We start from the raw sequence: 19,099 nt of genomic DNA on the forward strand, positions 1-19,099 counted from the left end.
CTTAAGGTTGTATCGATAAAGCTGATATTCACACAAGCTACTAAAATCTTGAGGCTACTTGTTTATATTGGTGAATGGCAAAGTTGTGTAGTTTGACTGTTTACGAGCTAAAAAAATTAAAGTGTACTTCAACTGTTTAGTTAACATTATTCTTAGAAAGTACATTTATAGCAATACCTACTCACATTTAGTGCTAATTAGATTTTAAATACACAAAATATATACATATAATGTGGAACAACAATGATTGAAAAATAAACTGTTCTGACTTGATAATTCTCTGCCGGTTCTTGAAATAACTGAAATTGCAAGGAATGAGCATTTTATTGGCATTTACCTCTATGCAATAAATTTGAACTTGTTTAACGTAAAGCAACTACAATATATACGGTACATTTTTAATTAGTTGCAGAAGAAAACCTTCACATGAATTTTGGCTTTTATGCAACATTTTCACAACAGTATGTTTGTACTTAACTGGTACGTGTGGTTTCACTGAAATCTGATATAACCCTGGTGCTTGTATTAAAACTGTAAATGTGTAGCCATCATACTGTAGTAAGACAAAAGAAAAGTCACTGAACCAAATTACCAAGGTAGTTTTATTTCATCAGGGACAATTTCAAACAACTATAGCATCACTTTGAAGTAAACAGCAGGATTTTTGCTAATTCTCAAGACTTCACAAAATAGGCTTTTTGTTGTGTTCATTCACCTTGCAAACAGGAGAAACGAAATACTATTTCTAGGACAGGCCCAAAGTAGAAACTTTGAACTGACTAGTCATCCTTCTGTGTTAGCTAAGGTGTATGACCTGCTGTTGTTCTGATATTCAATGAGTAGGCAAACCCACAACAGTAGTAAAACTCCCCATTTTGGGGCTATAGGTATACAGTGTCCACAAACCCAACACATTGGTTTATATAGCATTCATTATCAGTATCTTACTGTCCATTTAAATGAACCAAATAAAACTTGACACATTACAATAATAATCTTGCCCTTCACCACTGTCACTGAGAGTTCAGACTCAGGGCAAGTTGTGTTATTGTAGTCTTTTCAAGCTTCGTCAGCCACAAACGTGAATCAGCCAGTCAGCTTGAGTGGAGCACTCTCTTGCACAAGCCAGTTTCAAAGCCCACAGGTAATATGGATACTTAATGCAATTATTGAGAGGTTTGTAATTATCTGCATGAGAGAAGACTGCTGTAGCAGAGAGGTGAGACAGGAGTGTGCTAATGTATGTTTTGTTTTACTCATAAAGAAATTGAAAAGAAGTTGATGCTCTGGTTTTCTTGCTATATACTTTGTGTTTGTATCTGTATGTATTTTGCTGACTCAGTGAGCTGTGTGTAGGTGTGTGTGTGTATGTGTGCGTGTGTGTGCGCGCTCAGGGTTGACTCTGGATGTGTCTACGCAGCTCCTGAGCCTTGTCCCTCAGGTCAGGTCTGCTGTCAGACTGCAGCGTTGACAGGGAGCGCTGCAGCTGCTCCCGGCTCTTCACAGACACACAGTCCCACTGTTCACTCTCTGTCAACATCACATGTACACAAGATAAGTGAATCAGTGACACTTGAATCAATAATCTCTGATGTGCATACATATGCATGTTTATATATGAAAAGGGAGTAATGTAAAATATGAACTTAAAAGATAACAGTTTTCTATTGGAATTCAGTCTTCGGACTTTAATTGTATTGAAATGCCACCATGTTCTCTATCTTATTTCTGTGTGTTTGCATACTAACATTTGCAAATAAGCACTAAACACAAACACATCTTAGACCACATATTCAAGTTTGCTCCTGGCAGAGAATATGTTACTATAAAACTACCTCAAACAATATCAATATAGTGGACTCCCTTCTTTTAGTTGCACACTTTCTAACTAACTTCAGACAGGTTTAGCAGCAAAAAAAAAAAAAAAAATCACCTCCAGTTCTCTTTACAATCAGATCCACAACTGACAAGGCCTCTGTCCTCACAGACGAGTAACTTTTGTTTTCTGGAAGAAAAAAATAGAAATAAAAAAATAATGATAAAATGCATGCGTATTAGAATATTATGCAAAATACATTGAAATTGTGAGGCCAGTACCTAAAGGGTACGTGAGAGCAGCACACGTCTCTGTGAGGATTTGTGACAGCGCGTTGAAGTCTTCACTGCCCTTCTCTAGCAGCAATAACCTAGGAGAAGAAACACTGACAGCTGATGTATGTTGACAAATTATCTTAACTGTAAAAAGGTAACAAATCAATTATCTTAAATCATTTGAGATACTGAGGGTTCATTTAAAAGAAGAAATTATAAAAAATTGGTTAGTAAGCGATTCTTTCTTCGTCCTTACCCCTGGAAGTAAGCCTTCATGGACTGTAAAACAGCAAGCTGTACTTTCCAAGTGCTTCGCTTCAGCTTTTCACACATTAGACCACATATCTCCACCTGGAAACGAGCTACAGACACATACACACACAGTTCACAGAAAATCACTTTGTGGTTTTGAGGTTTCCACCTGTCTGGACTTCATTACTAATAGTGAGACTATGGCAGCACTGCCACTGAGGTGAAGCCCCTAGTAATGTAGCTGAGTCTTTAGGAATTAAGATTTTATAAGAGAGGGAGTCAATCTGAGAAATATTCTTTGGCAACATGATATATGGAAAATTTTAAAAGTACATACTTAATAACCGTATTAGATCAATCTCAGGCCTATTTGATGAATAATAGAGGAAAAAGCTTGATCATGTTTTTTTTGAATAAGTTTAGTGATTATTATACTCCATAAACACACATCTTAAATGATAAGAAATGAAACAGGAGAGAAAGTTGAACAAATTGAAAGTGGTTTAGAACATGTTTGAAAATAGTTTGCGTAGTTCAGCTCTCAGGGAGTCAACTCTCTCTAATGAGAAGAGACAGATACTGTTTGGTTTAGCTTTAGTGCTGCACACTAAACATGAAGACGTTCTCTCTGACTGACATGAGGAAAAGAGTCCAGCACCTTCAATCAGTGAATAAAGGAATAATATTATTCTATACTTTATACATATCTGTATGATGTTGTAGAAAAGCTACTTAATGTCAATACACAATATACATTATGTCAAAACAAGTGTACAGCTTTGAAAGTGTAGTTTAGGGTTTATTAATTTCAATAAATTTTTCTAAACTTGTACTAAATTTTACCCTGAGTCTGTGGGTTCCTGGGCCAAGTCTTTCCAAGAGTCTCAAAAGCACAAAGAAGAGCTTCAGTCTGCAACTCTTTCTCCTTCACATCTCTATCATCATCATCCTCCTGCTGTGACCTCGGGGATGCACCACCACTCTCTGGGCAGCTCTGTTGGGTATGAGGAAGATGGATAAAGCACAGTTATAAAGCTTCTTAAAGCTCAGTAATGTTTTTTTTCTTTTTTTAAAAAAAAAATATGACACGATAAAAACAAACAGGCACAATGAAATGAGGAAATGTTTAACCTTCTTGATCAGAGGGAAAAGGATCTCTGTCATGTCGCTGAAACGGTCCTCCCGGCTGCTGTGGAGCACGTCTCCAGCACAGCGCAAAGCGGCCATTTTGTACACCAGACTCTCCTTACGGCATTCTTTCAACACAACCTCCAGCACCTCAGAGATGGTGGGCTGGCCTGCACAAGGCTTCTGTAGCTCAGCACTAAAAGCCACAGGAAGGATTGAAGCAATATAGTATTAAAGACGGTAAATGAACATTGTCCTTCACATAAAACTGGCATTAAAGGGAAAACTTCTGCAAGAAGTCTCACCTGCATTTGCACACTACCGATCCAATGGCTTTCAACAGCTCCTCCTGGAAGAAGAAGATAAGAAAAGATAAATAAAAAGTAAAAATACTGCCTTGTTGTTGTATTCCTCCACCAACCAGCCAAGTTGCAGGAAATATGGTCACGATCTGCTCTTCCTGAGTTACAGTGTTGAATCATGGCCAGAAGTGTTTTTGCAGAACATTATGATGTCACAGTGAAGATGATCTTTGACCATTTGGATATAAAATGTCACCACTTCATCATTTTTTCTTATTAGACATTTGTGTTAAATTGTTTTAGAATTAGTGTATGAATTTGTGGGTTCACAAGAATGGGACATACGTACAAATGTATGGAAGAACAGAGAACCTGAAAACATAATGCCTCCAGCACCGGCTGTTAACGGCACAAATCATAAAAAAAATCTCCTTTAACCGTGACTTTTTTTTCGTTTCTTTTTTACGCTCTGATCTTGCATTAGCAGTTGTTACCTTGCCCGCCCATGTGCGCCCAGATAGTCCCTGCATTAAAGCTGTTAGCACCAAGCCAAGATGTGGTGCCACCAATGAGCCCGTCTGTTCCTTGGCAACGGTTGCCATGGCAGCTGCACCCTGAGCCTTCATCTTCCAGGACTGGGACTGCAGGGCTTTCTGTGTGATAGCAATCAGCTCTGTCATGTAGAGTCTGATGCCACCAAAGCTTCCTGGAATCAAGAAACGTCAAAGAATAAAACACCACGTTATCCTAATGACAACATCTAGATGTTTGATTGGACTGTGTTTTTTTAATGTGTAATCCATGTTCCATAATAATATATATCCACCATTGTGAAGTATTTTGCCAATCACTACTTTTAAATAAAGTTTATTCTGTAAAAAAAAAAAAAATTCAATTCATTGACCAAAGGACTGAATTAGCATGGTGCTACTAATAGTAATCTAAAGTGGTGTATTACTATTTCACTTACATATTTTGTAGCAGATCTTATTTTATTTATAGTGTATGAATATTTCTCACCTGGGACGTTCTCCTGCCACACCTCAGCCCACAGCGTGGCATCATGGCTCTCTCCTTTCTCCTCATCAGGACCTGGCGCCTGATGCATGCCCAGGAAGGCCATTGGCAGTGCCACTCCTGCATGGCCCTTCAGCACATCAGGACTGTAGTGGCTAATGGCATGCACAATCAACGCACATGATGACTTATACACTGGCTCTGCGAGTAAAAGAGTGGTAGGAGAGAGCGCAGTTTCAAAGTTACTGATGGCTTCAAAGCAGAAATTAGTTGCATTCTGATTTTCCTTGTGAGTAAAAAAGTATATTTGCTGCTGACTCACCCTCTTTCTCCAAGTACCAGGTGTTGAGCTTCAATAGTAGTTTTTCCACACTGCTGTCTTTTGCTGTCTGATGGGGCGAAAGGTGTAACAAACCATGCTTACTGCAGCTCTAACGACAACCTTAGGTGTAATTAACGTCATAACAACTCTTATCAAACCTACCCTGACTAGGTGTCCCAGAGCAAAGGCAAATGCTTTCTGTACCACCGTGCTTCTGTCATGGATACCATTCAGCAGGGCACTCATCAGTTTACCTGCAATCACCACAAATATCCCCATCATTATTCCCTTGCAACAAAAACCAAACACATTAAATGAGCAGATGAAAACTTGTGCTGTACCTGAATATGGGGTGAGGTCCTGAGGACACTGCACTGTGAGTGAAACAATCACACTAGCACAGCCACCCTGCAAAGAAGAGGCAAACATTAGCAGCCTGACTTAAATAGGTGGATGGATGTAGAAGAGATTGGCAGGAAGATGCAAAGTAGTAGGCAATCATACATATCATCAACATACGAACTGATGACTACAGGAGTGTGTTTTACCTTGGTGCCCAAGCCTACTCCACTCTTGAGCAGCTCACACAGCCTAGGAACCAGCTCTCCCAGCACAGAGACATCGAGGTGCTGCAGACACTGAGCACAAAGAGACACAGGACCGATCTTTACCAGACATTCCTCATTATTCTACATGAAACATTAGAAACATCAAATCCTTAGAGAGAGAGTGACAGGAAAGGGGCAGAGAGAGGGGGAATGACACGAAGGAAAGAGTCGGGCCAGTCGGGAGTCAAACTGGCACTCATCAGCTCATGTAGTATGCGCCCTAACCACTCCGCCATCGGGCCGCCCACAAACTGTGTTTAAAGGTCTAACGGTCATTTTGACCCAGAAGTCAAAATTATTCACAGAGACAACAATGATCACGACTTTTTTTTTTTTTTTTTTTTTTTTTACCATGTTAATGGTCTCCATCATTGGGGAGGACTTGGCAGCACTTAGTCTGGCAGCATCCATGGCACTCTGAAATGACAAAAAAATAAAATAAAACGTAAATCATGACAATGTGGAATCTAATCTGTGAGAAAACATCCAGGCTTTGGTTTCCGGACTTGCGTGAAGATGCACTAGACAGGTGAGGTTACCTTCTCCTGCTCTGTGGCTCGGAGACTGAGGTAGTTGAGAACCTGTGGCTCCAGGGTGCTGAGGGCCTCCAGCAGGGCCGGGATGAGCCGGGAAGCATGGGGCTTTAGTCTGGCACCAGCTGTCTTACTAATCTTCACTAGGGTCTGGATACTGATAGGAGAAAATAGAGTGGTTAAGAAACATGTCAGCTCAACATGTTAGAAACCTGCAACTGCAAATAGATTTTTTTGTTGCCTTCATGATTTTGATGAACAAGGGGGAGGGGTTTAGCATCTGGTTCAATTTTGCTGTGGTTGACTGGGATACTTTCAACTTTGATGAACTGAGTAACGCTCCAAAAAAATATCCAAACTAAGTTTGCCACCTACCACACACTAAAATATTTTTCATTGTGTATTTGACTGACAGATAAACAGTTCATGTCTCCTTGACACAAGCAATTTCAGGGCAATGTTACACAACAAAACCAAGACCACATTAGGGGGAGACATTACCTGAGTGAGCGGACCTCTGAGACATTGCTAACAATGCCTTTTTCCAGCAGGGTAGGCAACAGTACCGCCACAGTTCTCTGGGCTGCTGAGCCTGTAGACTCACACATACGAGTACACACCTGGACACAACAGAGAGAAGTTTGAGGGGCAGACACTTGGTTATCAACATGTGTGTACACACAAACAAATACAAACATATACACACAGGCCAGTCTTGACAGTCTCGTGACAGACATGCTTACCTTACTGAGTGTTTTCAGTGTTAGGTCTGCAGCCTTCCTCACAGATTCCTGAAATGCAAACATGACACAGTCAGGAGTGATCAAAACTCAATCTATACTTGAGATGTTTTCATGATTCCATGCATCAGTCCTGTAGTATCTTGCAATGCGTCAGAACTTGTGCTTGGCAGATTAAAGCAACACTGAGACTGATTTTGTGCTCACCTTAATGTCATCAAGGACTCTGAACAGTGTCTCCCACATTTCTGCAAGATGATCAATGAGGTCATCAGCTTGGCGGCCACGAATCAGGTCATTCAGAGCCAGGCAGCTGGTAGGAAGAGAAATTCATCAAAATAGAGTTTTTTGGACTATTATATTACAGCACAGGCCTCTTGCTGACTCTCTTATTCAGAACAGGTTACAAATGGTGCAACAGTACAATTCAATAGCTACATTACCATAATTACAATGACCCCAATGGTTACCATAACTGCAATAGTCACTATAATCACGATAATTACAGGACCATGTAAGTGTCCCTGAGGCTAGAGATTATAGGAAAAATGTGAAAGAAGAAAAAAAAAAAGCTACTGAATAAAACCTAAGAACAGAAAAAGGAAATTCTCAGTGCTTTTACTGTAGCCCCATACGTAGTCAGTAGTCAGCCTGAATAAACAGATGACAGTAGTTACAGCAGATACAGCAGTTAGTCTTAATAATCTTCATTTTTTTAAGTTTGATATTTAGAATGTGTGCTGTTACTCTACCTGGACTCGCGCACTCTCCAGGCGTTACTTGTCAAGTTGGAAATGACATCCTGCAGGATCTCCTTAAGATACTTATCCACCTGAGACATATCAGACCAACCAAACATCCACATATAGTCACTTCCGAGGATGGCAGTCCAATTTATATTTAAATTTACATACACTTCCTTGTACATGCATAAGTGCGTATTTTTGTTTGTGATTCAAGATTCAAGAAGAACTTTATTGTCATTGTAAAAGCACAACAAAATTGTTCCTATGTTCTTATTCTGTACTATTATCAACTCCTACCAGGGTCTTATCAGTGACCAAAGCATCCCAGATGCTGGTCATGGCCTGGCGAATGCTCAGGTTGGGGTCAAACTGGTAGCGGTACAGACGAGGCACAAGCTGGGGCAGGAACGGAGCCAGTTGCTCCCCGGCCTTGGCAGCGATCATGTGAAACCCAAAAGCTGCTCCCTGAAAGAGGGGAGAGGTCAGGTGGGAGGAGGGGGCACAAAAGCACACATGTACTGGATGAGAAAGAGAATGGGTATGATACCTTGCGGGAGTTCCACATGGCATGGTGATTGGCCAGGTTCATGAACTTGTAAACAAGATCTGGTTGGTTCAGGTCGCTGGCCAATGAGCAGAGCTCCTTGTATGTGGACAGGCCGTGGCTGCCAGGAACCATCAAAACAGGAGAAAAAGCTTAATTTCTGCACAGTTAACCCACATTCCACCTTATTTGTAACATTGTCATTAATCTTGAGCCAAAAAAAAGAAAACTTAGGTGACGTATAACTTACCCATCAGGTGTTTTCCCTAAACCTTCTCCTTGGAACACCTCTGTATCTTCTGAGACAGCGTGTTTCACTCTGTAAACCAGTATGAAACAAGTAGCATTTTAAATTATCTTTACACACTAGAAATACTCTGAACTTACTTTACTCAACTATCCACTTACCTTTTGCCAGTCATGAGTGTTTCCACCAAGGTGGACACCAGTTCATGCTGGTCACCTTCTCCGCCCATCTCATAGACCAAGCCAAGCCCTTTAGACGCCACATCCTGACTCAACTCTGGATGAAAGAAGAAAAAGAGAGATGGATGAAGATTTCAAACAGACAGACAACAAGGGATGATGTTTGTTTTGTAATGTTGCACAGGCATATTTTAAAAACACTGGCTGATGTAAGTAATGAGCAGATCAGTGTGGTGAGAGAGTGCTGTCATCTTACCATCGGGGTCTGAGAGAACAGAGATGAATGCCACCTGAATCTCTTTTAGATGGGACTGAAGGAGTAAAGGAAGAGTTTTTTGTAAATTACAGAAGTTTGTGTATGGATCCCTTTTCAATCCCAAAAACCCTGCAAACACACCTAAGTATTTCCTTCTTTTCAAAAATTTGCAATATGAAACAAGATGTAGCCCTGAAGCAGCAACTCCCAAGGAGAATGTTAGAAGAGAGAAATGCATTGTCCACACCTGAACATTATTAAAATGGCTAAACCTCGTCTTTTTTGCTGTTTTCAGTAGGCAAACAACAAAACTGCAACACAAGCTACATCTACTGTATGGTCGTGACATCCATAACTTAAACACAGAGAGGGATCCAAAAGTCTGAGACCACTTTCCCGGGCTGTATGTGACCAAACACATAAAAACATGAGTGTAACAATAAGATTTAATGATGGACAACACTTTCAGAGTTGATGGGTGAAGTATCAACATTCAAAAGGCTAAAACTCTTCTTTATCAGACTAATTCTGCCAACAAGTTACTGTTTGAATCATCATCCTCTGTCTACCACAGCTGAACTCAGATACCTATTTGTTTTCTGATTCAGAGGTATACAGTTGTACAATACACCCACCATGATTTCTTTGTGTTGGCTGAGTTTCTTGACCAGGGAGAGCAGCCAGATGCAGGCGGCCTGCCGGACATGGGGGTTCTGACTGGGTATGTACCTGGACAGGATGGACTTTAGGACCCAAGGAACCATATCATTGTTTTTAACATCTAACAGGAAAAAGAAGAAAGCAGAAGTTTTGTTAGGACTAAACCTAAAATTTTATTTTTGTTGAGGGATCATTTGACATATATTTGTATGACGTATTATAAAAAAAATTGACTATTGGATGTAAACGCATGCTTAGGCAAATTAATTTTTAACTATCCAATATCTGATTACTAGCAATGCAGGGCTGTTAGACAGAAAATAAGTCTGCAAATCAATGTCACAAATCTAATCACTTGAAAAAGTGCAATGTGAACAGTCAGCCTTAACACATACTTGATAACCCAATCAGATATGACTGAACATGGTTTGAGAAATGACCTAATCCGTTCTTCCCATTCTGCCGACATCAGTATAACTGCAACTGCAATACATCTCTTATTCTGACTTAGAAGGGCTCATGTATCATTGCATGGTAGTTAAGCCTAGTGCTAACCTCGGTTCTATGTAGTGTTGAGCTATGATGTAGCTGCAGCCAGTTTGTCGTCATGTCACTGTCAAAAATTTCCAAATTTCCAACTTGGAATTACACCTCAGAGAGTTATGTAAACATTTTTTCCCACTAAGATGTTCGTAATTACACTTTAAACAATATGACATGAATGCACTGTTATAACGCAGGCCTTTTTTAGTTCAGTGTACAAATCTGTACAAAAAGCTGTGTGAAGTGCAATTTAAAGTCCAGCTGTAACTGAAAGAACTCACTGTGTGGCGGGCTGTACTGGTCCTCGGTGCAGGTCCATGGGTCTCTGGCTGCTCCAGAGCTGGTGCCTATTGCAGCACTGGTGATAGCCTCTCCAACTGTGAACTGCAGCTCCACCTGTTTAGCCTTCAGAAAAAAAAGAAAAAAGTGAGAGATGTGAAGTGACAGCTTCATAGAGACTCAAGCAGAGATGAATGCAGACAATGTTATGTTATTTGTAGCTATAAAAACTCAGCCTGATATGTTATCTTGCAACATTAAGCATTAGGTAACAACCAACTATTCAGTGTTTAAAAAGAATCAAGTCCAATTTAAAAAGTCTGGTTTTACATTGTCTTGTAATCCTTTCACTTCTTATGTTTATGATACTGTCAAGTCAGTACACCAGACTTACCTCTACAGAGTCCATGAGTCCCTGCAGCAGCTTCTTCTGATGAGGGAATTCTCCATCTCCCACTGGTAGGTGACCCAAGGTCTGGATTGATCGCTCCTTCATCTGGACCATAGATATGAAGAAGACAGACACAAACAAGACAATACAAATGATGCAAGTCCTCAAATCATTCAGCTGAAGATCTGACATATCAGTAATACGTATATTATGAATACAGTATAGACACAGTGTCCACTGCTGATGAACCTGTCATCACTGGACAAAATATCACAGTAGCCACCTCCTTTTGTTGAGTCCCTGATTACCTTTGTGCTCTCCTTGCCCGAGGGGATGCGTGCCAGCAGGTTCTCCACAATGGAGAGTTTGGTGAAACCCTCACCCCCTGCAGGGATCAGCAGGGTGCCGTTTCGTCCGATTTCTCCCAGAGCTGTACAGGCTGCTACTGCTAGTAGTGCACTACTGTTGTCCAGGAAGGAACCTGGATGGACAGACATAAACACTTGAGTGGTTGAACCCACAGCCAAGTAATTTGTCTTACTTTAATTTGTGTAACACAAAAGACTCATGTCGGCAAATAAAATAAAAAACGCTACAGGATAGAGATTAAAAAAAAAATACATCTATCCATTTCATTTTTTCATTTCCTCATCACAATCTAGGTAAATTTAACATCAATGAATTGTACTTTAACATCTATTACAGCCAATAAATAAAGCCTAAATTGCAGGAAATTGATGCAAAATAATTACTTACCAACTGTCTTGGTAGCCATGGCAACAAGTTCATCATCATCTTTTGAGATGTTCATGCTGTGGGTAGAGTCACTCGAGGTGATATCTTTCTTTTTGCTCGTGTACCTTCCCACCATGTAGCCAAGAGCCAAGATGGCGCCATGCTGAGTCTCAGGACTCTGTGGTTCAACAAAACCAGTAGACAGTTACACACCATAAAATAAATAACATTAAATATACAAACTATCCAGTGTTTCACATACATGGTTGTCTTTGGTGATTTTGATCAGGTTCTGCACGGCTGTCTGCAGTTCGTTGCCAGTCATGGTGGAAACCACTATGGCGTACAGCTGAGCTGCGAGCTCCCTCATGTCCTCTTTATTTGTGTTCATCAGACTCTGGAGAAGAAAACGTCTGTTATTACAGGTGAATGCATTGCCAGTTGTGAAATGTGAATAGGATCGTGGTTTTACAATATAGCTAAGGGGGTTGACTAACTGTTAAGCAGCAGTGTTATCTGTCTCATTAATGATTTGGGGCATAGTAAATCCACTCTCAGATCTAAATAAACATAAATAACAGAAATGCTCACTTTAATCCAGTCAATTTTATCAACAAATCTAGGAGCCAGTTTCTCTGGGCAGACAGACACCACCTCCAGTAGACAGTACATAACCGGAATTCCTGTTGAGAGATTATTTATTTAATTAATACAATTAATTAACACAAATTCCCTTTAAAGCAGTATTTACAAAATATCTGTACATGCTCACACTGACCCATAAATGAACCCCACTTGTAACACACAGTTCTTGTTGTGTATACATTTTATTTACAGTTAGTCTCATAAAAACAACACATTTTAACATATTAAAGTCACTATGTGTAGTACCTTGCCTTCTCTTTTCAGCAGAATTTATTGGCATTTTTAACTCAACAGGTGTGGCCTGACAAGCCATTCAACATTTGTGTCAGGAGTTTACGATACTCACTGATTTAAAAAGAGTAAAATGACTAATCTAAGGCCATAATGACTGTGGAGCCATGTCCTCTAGAAGAGCAGGTTCATTTCTCTCACCTCCTACAGCAGACAGCAGCTGCTGCAGCAGATCCATGTAGACGTGAACAGGATTTGCCTCAGACCCCTTTGGCACTGAAGGCTGTGGTTCAGAGGACAGCAGTGCGTGGACGTAGCGGCCGATGGCTGGGGCATCATCCTGCATTTCTGCCAAGCGCATAGACATGGGTGTGGCCCCTGCACTGTGTGCTAAACACATCCTCAGGTAGAGCACGATCTGGGAAAACAGGAAAATTAGGCGGGTGTCTGCAGCAGAAAAATCAACTTACTCTTCCCTGTGGAAGAATAAGTAGAATTTTACATACTGAATTTGCAAAGTCATGGATGTCACAGGTAATATTTACCTCCCCAAATGCAGATGGGTTGAAAGGAATAGTGGAGGTTCCAACAATGTACTTAGCTGGAGTCTTGATCCTCTGAGCCGCCTGACAGTGACACAATATAAAACATTATTTCTTTTTAGCAAAAACTGCCACTTTGTAACAAAAAGAAAAAGAGAATGGAAAACATGCAGAAAGACTCACCTTCTCCTGGACGTAGGCCACCATGTCTGGAAAGGAGGGCATTGGCTTTGGTCCCTCCTTCTCTGAGCTCTTGGTAGGAAAAGCCCTCAGCACCCTCTGGGCCTCCCCAGACACCTCCTCCCTCCTAAACACACAGAAGACCAATTCATTTTATCTCCTGCACCACTCAGGTGAGCAAACCATTAACACCCTCATTTTAGCTTTAACCATTTCTTATTTGTATATGTTTTTATGATGTAATAAGTGAGTTCAAGACTCACTAAAACACTGATAGTGTATTCCTGTTGCAATTTATTTGCTACTATGTAAAAGATTTCTTGATTTTCAGACTTACGGGTCTCCAGCAGCCAGCAGCAACAGGTATCTTGATGGCACGTGATCAGGAGCAAACACTGTGCTGGCAAACTTCATGGCTACCTGGCGAACTTGCACCTCCGGCTGCCCAGAAAGAAAAATCAGGAATGTTCAATCTGCCTCATGCCTTGTTAATAAACTAGTTAACATTTATATTTGCTTGGTTTTTATTTTAGAAACCAATTATCTATTTTGCCTGGGTGCACTCACCTTTCCAATGTATGCAGCAACCAGGGCCTCCATCAGATTCAGCAGTGCCCCCTGTAGGTTAGCATAAGCTCCAACCATCATAGACAAAGCTTCCTGAATGGCAAGACGAACATCAGGCTCTTCCTAAAGCAGAAAACAGAGAATTTTGGAAATATCATTACCACATAAACCACTGTGCTCGGCTGAGAACAGAGGCAAAGAAAGGATTGTATAATAAAATTTGACAGCTGATTTTCCAGCAAATATATTTGTTGTGTGGAGTTTTCTGTGTTTTTATGTCAGATTTTTCAGAGATCCTTCACCTACCTTGCACATGGACTCAAAAAACTGCTGTACCAGTGCAATATCCTTTGTGAACAACTGTGGCATGCGGCTAGAAAAGAAGGTATAAAAAGTGTAATATTTTTTTATTTCTAAAATCCGACATCAAACTGGCAATGATTATTGAATTTAGATATATTTATTACAATACCTTGAGAGCTTTCCAACAGCAGAGTAGGCAACACATAGTAATTTAGGATCCTGCAAGGACAAATGTTATTAAGTAGGTATAAATCAAACTAAACCGCATTAACTTGCAGATTAAATGGATGTTGTTATTTGTAGTTTTACCTCCTTGTATTCATTGATGAGCTTTGTAAGACCATTAAGCAGCATTAGCCCCAAAGGCTTATTGGTGTCGGGGCATCTGAAAAATAGTGGGAGAAACATTTATTTCTAAGAAAGGAAACAAACTTACTTTGCCATTGAAAGAAACATATCATGGATGTATCTACACAAAGGAACAAGTGCACTTTTCTTACACCATGCAGATGTGATGGACAAACTGCAAAGTGAGAGACAGCAGTTTGTTGTTGGTGTTGGCTCCAAACAGACCGTCATACACAACCTATGGAGGAAAGGGAACCAATGAGAATGATTGTACCGTAGTCTGATGCATGTCCTTGAAAATGATTTAGTCAGATTCAATATAGCATTTGTCTTGCAATATTGAGCTTTGGAAATCAAGAAAACACAAATGTACCCACAAGCACAGACAAACATCATACCTGGATATTAGCTGGAAAGCACTCTGCGGCTAGGCGTGACCGTAGAAGATGTGGCAGGATCTTCAGTTTGACTCTTGTGCTTACTGGTTCATGCTTCAGCTCTTGCTTCACATTGCCACCCTAATGCACATAGGGATCAGTACAAACAACAGTATTATATATTTAATATTTTAAAAACTTCACAGGTAAAATTTGAAAATCAAACAGTTGAGTTTACAAACCTTTGTTTTAAGAGGAACATCCCCCAGATACACCTTGTACATCTTGTTGATAATTAGTGGATTGTTCCAATCAATGATGCTGGAAAATAACAAAACAGGTGCATCAGTCGCTGCCCAAGAACCAGACATTTAAAGTTGTATTATTTTTATCTCCTGAACAGATTACCTTATAATTTAGTACTCTGATATATGTTGAAAGATTGCTGATTGGATGACTTGAAAATTGGTGATGCAAATATGAATTATTTTATCATGTCATCCAATTCACCTACCTCTGTTTGCTCTTCAGCTCCAGATCAGCTGCAGTGGCAACACTATGTCGGGTGTCACTGGATGCCACCACCAGGTGAACCACCGTCTCCACCTCTGGGACTTGCTTTGCCTCAATGAATTTCACTATCCCCAGCTTACACTGTTGAAACCAAGCACACAAGGAACCGCTCATAAGCTGACATGCAACACGTTGTGTATCATCATTCACATATATGCTTAAATCATTATGCAGCCCCTAAAATAAAGGGCCTCGGACACAAACTTGAAGATGTACTCAAAAGTTGTAAACTGATAGCTAATAGACAATTTGTGGATTGAGCTGGGTTGTTTGATTTTACACATTTTGAACTAAGTGAGGCTCCAACTTTTGGGAGAGTCAAGCTTCATCCAGCGAGCAAACATAAACATAACCTTCAAAAACTGACAAAAATATAGCCACCACGCATCCGCCAGCTTCAGTCATTGCACCTGCTCTAGTTGCTCAGCGCTCCACTGGGCTTCCCCAATCACCCTCTTGGCAGCATAAACACTCATCCCTGGGGGAGGCTGGGGGAGACCCTGGCCACCCGCAGCCACTGTCCCATCTGCAGAACTTCCCTGGGAGGAGGAGGGAGCAGGGCGAGTCGGGGATTCATTCAGCACAAACCTAGAGGAGCCAAACGTGATGCACTTGATTCACTGGACTTGAAACCAGACCATTCTGAGCCCCCCCGGTCATACAGTGCCCAAATCACACAGCAGGAACTCACCCGTAAGGCATCAGTAAAACATCCAACATGAACTCCAGCAGAAGCTGCACTGTCTTTGGCCGCTCAGTTAAGTTAAATGGAGAAGCAATCTTGGTGGTGTCTGCAGGATACTTCATATGGTAAAGAGTGGGGATCAGCAGGTGCATCAGGCTAAGAGAAGAGGGAGAGGATGGAAAAGCATATTCAAAAAATAAAGGTAGTATCTGTGTATAGCTTTATGAATGCGTCGCTAAAGCAAAAACTCGAGTGTAACTGAAAAACATGCTTCTTTTAATTCACCACTCTGATGATGATAATAATAACAATTTGTGTACATCCTAAGGTTTGTAACAGTGTGTCCCCTCACCTGTCCTGTTGTGGCTGCGGCTTGCCTTCCATGGCAGTGAGGAGGGTGGGGGCCAACTCACACTGTTTTCCCACCTCCAGGCGTGGATAGCCCATTTTGATGTAGATGATGGTGAAATTCTACAAAATATATAAACTAAGAAAATCACCACTCCTGTCTCAAGTTACAAAAAGAGCCAAATCACTGATACTGGCCACAATATAAAACAGTAAAAAAAAAAAAAAAAAAGTACCATATTTATTGAGAGGTTTTAAATCATAAAACACCAAAACAAGATCCAGCCCAGCAGTTATCTTATTAGTTAACCAGTTATTGGTTAACTTAAAAATCTCGGTGGGATACTGCCCCTGTGAATCTTGAAATGTGCAGTGAAATTGAATTTCATACTATACACTATATCAGCATCTCATATCTCTACAAACTGTAAAATGAAACAGTGATGTTATCATATTCAAGACAGCAAGCAAAGAATTGACTTCATGATGAATGTATATTACACATCCTCCTCCAAAAGACCTACACTGTAAGACAAGACTCGTACCGTAACAAAGGAGGCAGCTGAAGGGTCTTGGTACTGTACCAGCAAAGTCTCGACTGGTAGCTGAATCTTAGGTCGGCTTTTTATCCTTTTGTTCAGGTGGACCAACAACTCCATTACCTGGGAGAGGAGGCGAATAAAGTAATTTGGTGGTTTAGTTACATGCAGAAAGCGAATAAATCAAGCTCACTCCAGGCATCTTTGCATCAGGATGTAAGGTGATGTCAGAGGAAGTGAGTCTAGATACTGCACCATACTAAATAATCTATGCATTTATCTTAATTTTTGTTACAGAGAGAAACTAATATTTGAGGTGGAAAGTCTGATGGCATAAGACTGGAATTTATTCATAATTTTAAGAGATGTAGCTATAAAGCACAAATTTAAGAGTCACAGCTACTCTGTTCAGGAACAGAGATAGGCAACACCCTTCTTACTTTCTTTCGCACACCCTCCTGAACGCTGGACAGTTTGAGGAGCACAGGGGGTAGGAACTTGGAGATAATATCTTGCAGTTGTTCGTCTGTCTCTGCATGGCCCAGGCGAAGGAACACACGTTCCAGTTGATCTGTCACAAAACACATTTAACACCTTGATTAACTCTTATGTTTCATTGTCTGGGTACCTTCAGTCATAATACAAGAAAACACACTACACACAAGATCAATTTGAAACACTGACTTTGCCATAATTAATTTGGCAATAGCTTTCCATTCGAATATGGAGGAACAACCCATTGTGTGAACGCAACCACATGCAAAACCAGTCTGTGCGACCTTCAGCTTTCAGAGAGAGTAATATACACAAACTTAAAAACAGTGAACTGTAAACAAACAGACCCTCATGCATGTTGCTCCAGTTTTGCTGATAAGCCCGTCCTGTCAGCTGCTGTGTTGGTGTGACCATCACCCAGCCCTGCCCTCCTTGTCTTGGCATGGCTCACCAACCACCTAGCTACATCAACTGAGAGACCATCCACGCACTTCACCGTCTCTCTATCATTCCCCCGGCGCTTTACTACCAGTGACATCCTGCGCAACTAATCCTAAATGTCCTAAACATTCAAACTGGAAATTTACACCCAAAAAGTTTGATCAATGAAAATGTATTAATAGCCTACGTGATAGTTTCATTTTGACCATGACTGGGCAAACGGCCTCCTGACGTTAGCATTCTGGCTAGCTAACATAGCTGAGCTGCGAGCTATCGCTGCTGCCCCAGTTTTTAACTGAAGGAAGCTTTATCGTTGCTTTGAAAAACACCCCAATCATTGGAATAAAACAGGTTCGCCCTTTAATATATCTTAGAAAACCACGAACACGACATTTTGGTAGATATTTATGGCCAATAACGCAGAGAGAAACTTACTGAGTTCATCCTGGGCAGCCATGTTTGCAGAAAGTCATTCAGCGACGCTCGCAGATCAGTGAGTGTCACTGCACCCAGCAGGGCCACTCCTCAGTTTCATCACCCTAAGTCGAAATCGCGCATTACAGACATAAATGCTGCATTGTAGTGCGTAATTATACACAACTAAAAGGTATAAATAGGAATGCAAACGCACCACAATGATACAGCATGTTATATTTCTATATTTATGCCATATCACTCTGTGCTGTATCTTGTTGTATTGTTATATTTATACATATATAATGATATTGTATTTACAAATATTGTTCGTATTAATCATGTATTACATTCTTTGTTATGCTTAATTGTATTTATTGCGCACACATGGTAATCTACAAGTATGTAATTCAATTATACATCATAAAATAGTGAGTTTCTCAAAGTCCAAGGTGACGTCTTCAAATGCCTTGTTTTGTCCGAGTAACAGGACAAAGAAACTCAGTTTATTGTGATATAAAACCGAGAAAAGAAGGAGAGCGCCATATTTTAATCATGAATCACCACACATGTAGCGCTGATGTGGAAACTTGAGGCCTGCATGGCACATACAGAGACACATGCGAATGGTCTCTCTGTGATGTTGGAGTCACCATGTATCCAGTAGTTAAACTTTTTGACTTTCTGTGGGGGAAAAGGCGTAGATGTAATTTTAATAGTTTCTATGCAGGTTTTTTTTTTTCAAAAGAAAAACGATATCATACAAAAAATTTTTCAAAGTAGAGTAATTTTTATATATCTTCAAACATGCCTGGAGGGGAACTTTAATTATAGTTTG

At 40.5% G+C, this 19,099-nt stretch overlaps 1 protein-coding gene across 1 annotated transcript; it reads right to left on the bottom strand.

Annotated features, from left to right (window-relative positions):
• Window positions 1-583: 583 nt before the first annotated feature.
• On the bottom strand, window positions 584-18,420 carry ecpas (Ecm29 proteasome adaptor and scaffold). The gene is made up of 49 exons (XM_071504123.1): window positions 18,283-18,420; window positions 17,352-17,482; window positions 16,918-17,034; window positions 16,377-16,495; window positions 16,031-16,180; window positions 15,750-15,927; window positions 15,281-15,420; window positions 15,009-15,087; window positions 14,788-14,907; window positions 14,542-14,627; window positions 14,351-14,426; window positions 14,211-14,260; window positions 14,045-14,111; window positions 13,739-13,861; window positions 13,509-13,612; window positions 13,175-13,298; window positions 12,995-13,075; window positions 12,651-12,867; window positions 12,165-12,256; window positions 11,836-11,970; window positions 11,595-11,751; window positions 11,147-11,319; window positions 10,842-10,943; window positions 10,450-10,573; window positions 9,601-9,746; window positions 8,966-9,020; window positions 8,692-8,806; window positions 8,534-8,602; window positions 8,287-8,404; window positions 8,037-8,204; window positions 7,746-7,825; window positions 7,201-7,306; window positions 6,997-7,044; window positions 6,755-6,873; window positions 6,260-6,410; window positions 6,072-6,137; window positions 5,661-5,750; window positions 5,454-5,520; window positions 5,275-5,366; window positions 5,113-5,179; window positions 4,794-4,991; window positions 4,268-4,479; window positions 3,777-3,820; window positions 3,475-3,667; window positions 3,187-3,337; window positions 2,348-2,453; window positions 2,098-2,186; window positions 1,934-2,005; window positions 584-1,530 (listed from the first exon to the last, which is right to left on the bottom strand). Exons 1-49 carry the CDS (start codon window positions 18,302-18,304, stop codon window positions 1,391-1,393), a joined length of 5,529 nt encoding a protein of 1,842 aa, XP_071360224.1. The 5' UTR covers window positions 18,305-18,420; the 3' UTR covers window positions 584-1,390.
• Window positions 18,421-19,099: the final 679 nt, after the last annotated feature.

The sequence above is a fragment of the Trachinotus anak genome, unplaced genomic scaffold (assembly GCF_046630095.1).
Source record: "Trachinotus anak isolate AG129_WGS33_773 ecotype Australia unplaced genomic scaffold, CSIRO_AGI_Tana_v1 ptg000019l, whole genome shotgun sequence".
Taxonomy (NCBI): domain Eukaryota; kingdom Metazoa; phylum Chordata; class Actinopteri; order Carangiformes; family Carangidae; genus Trachinotus; species Trachinotus anak.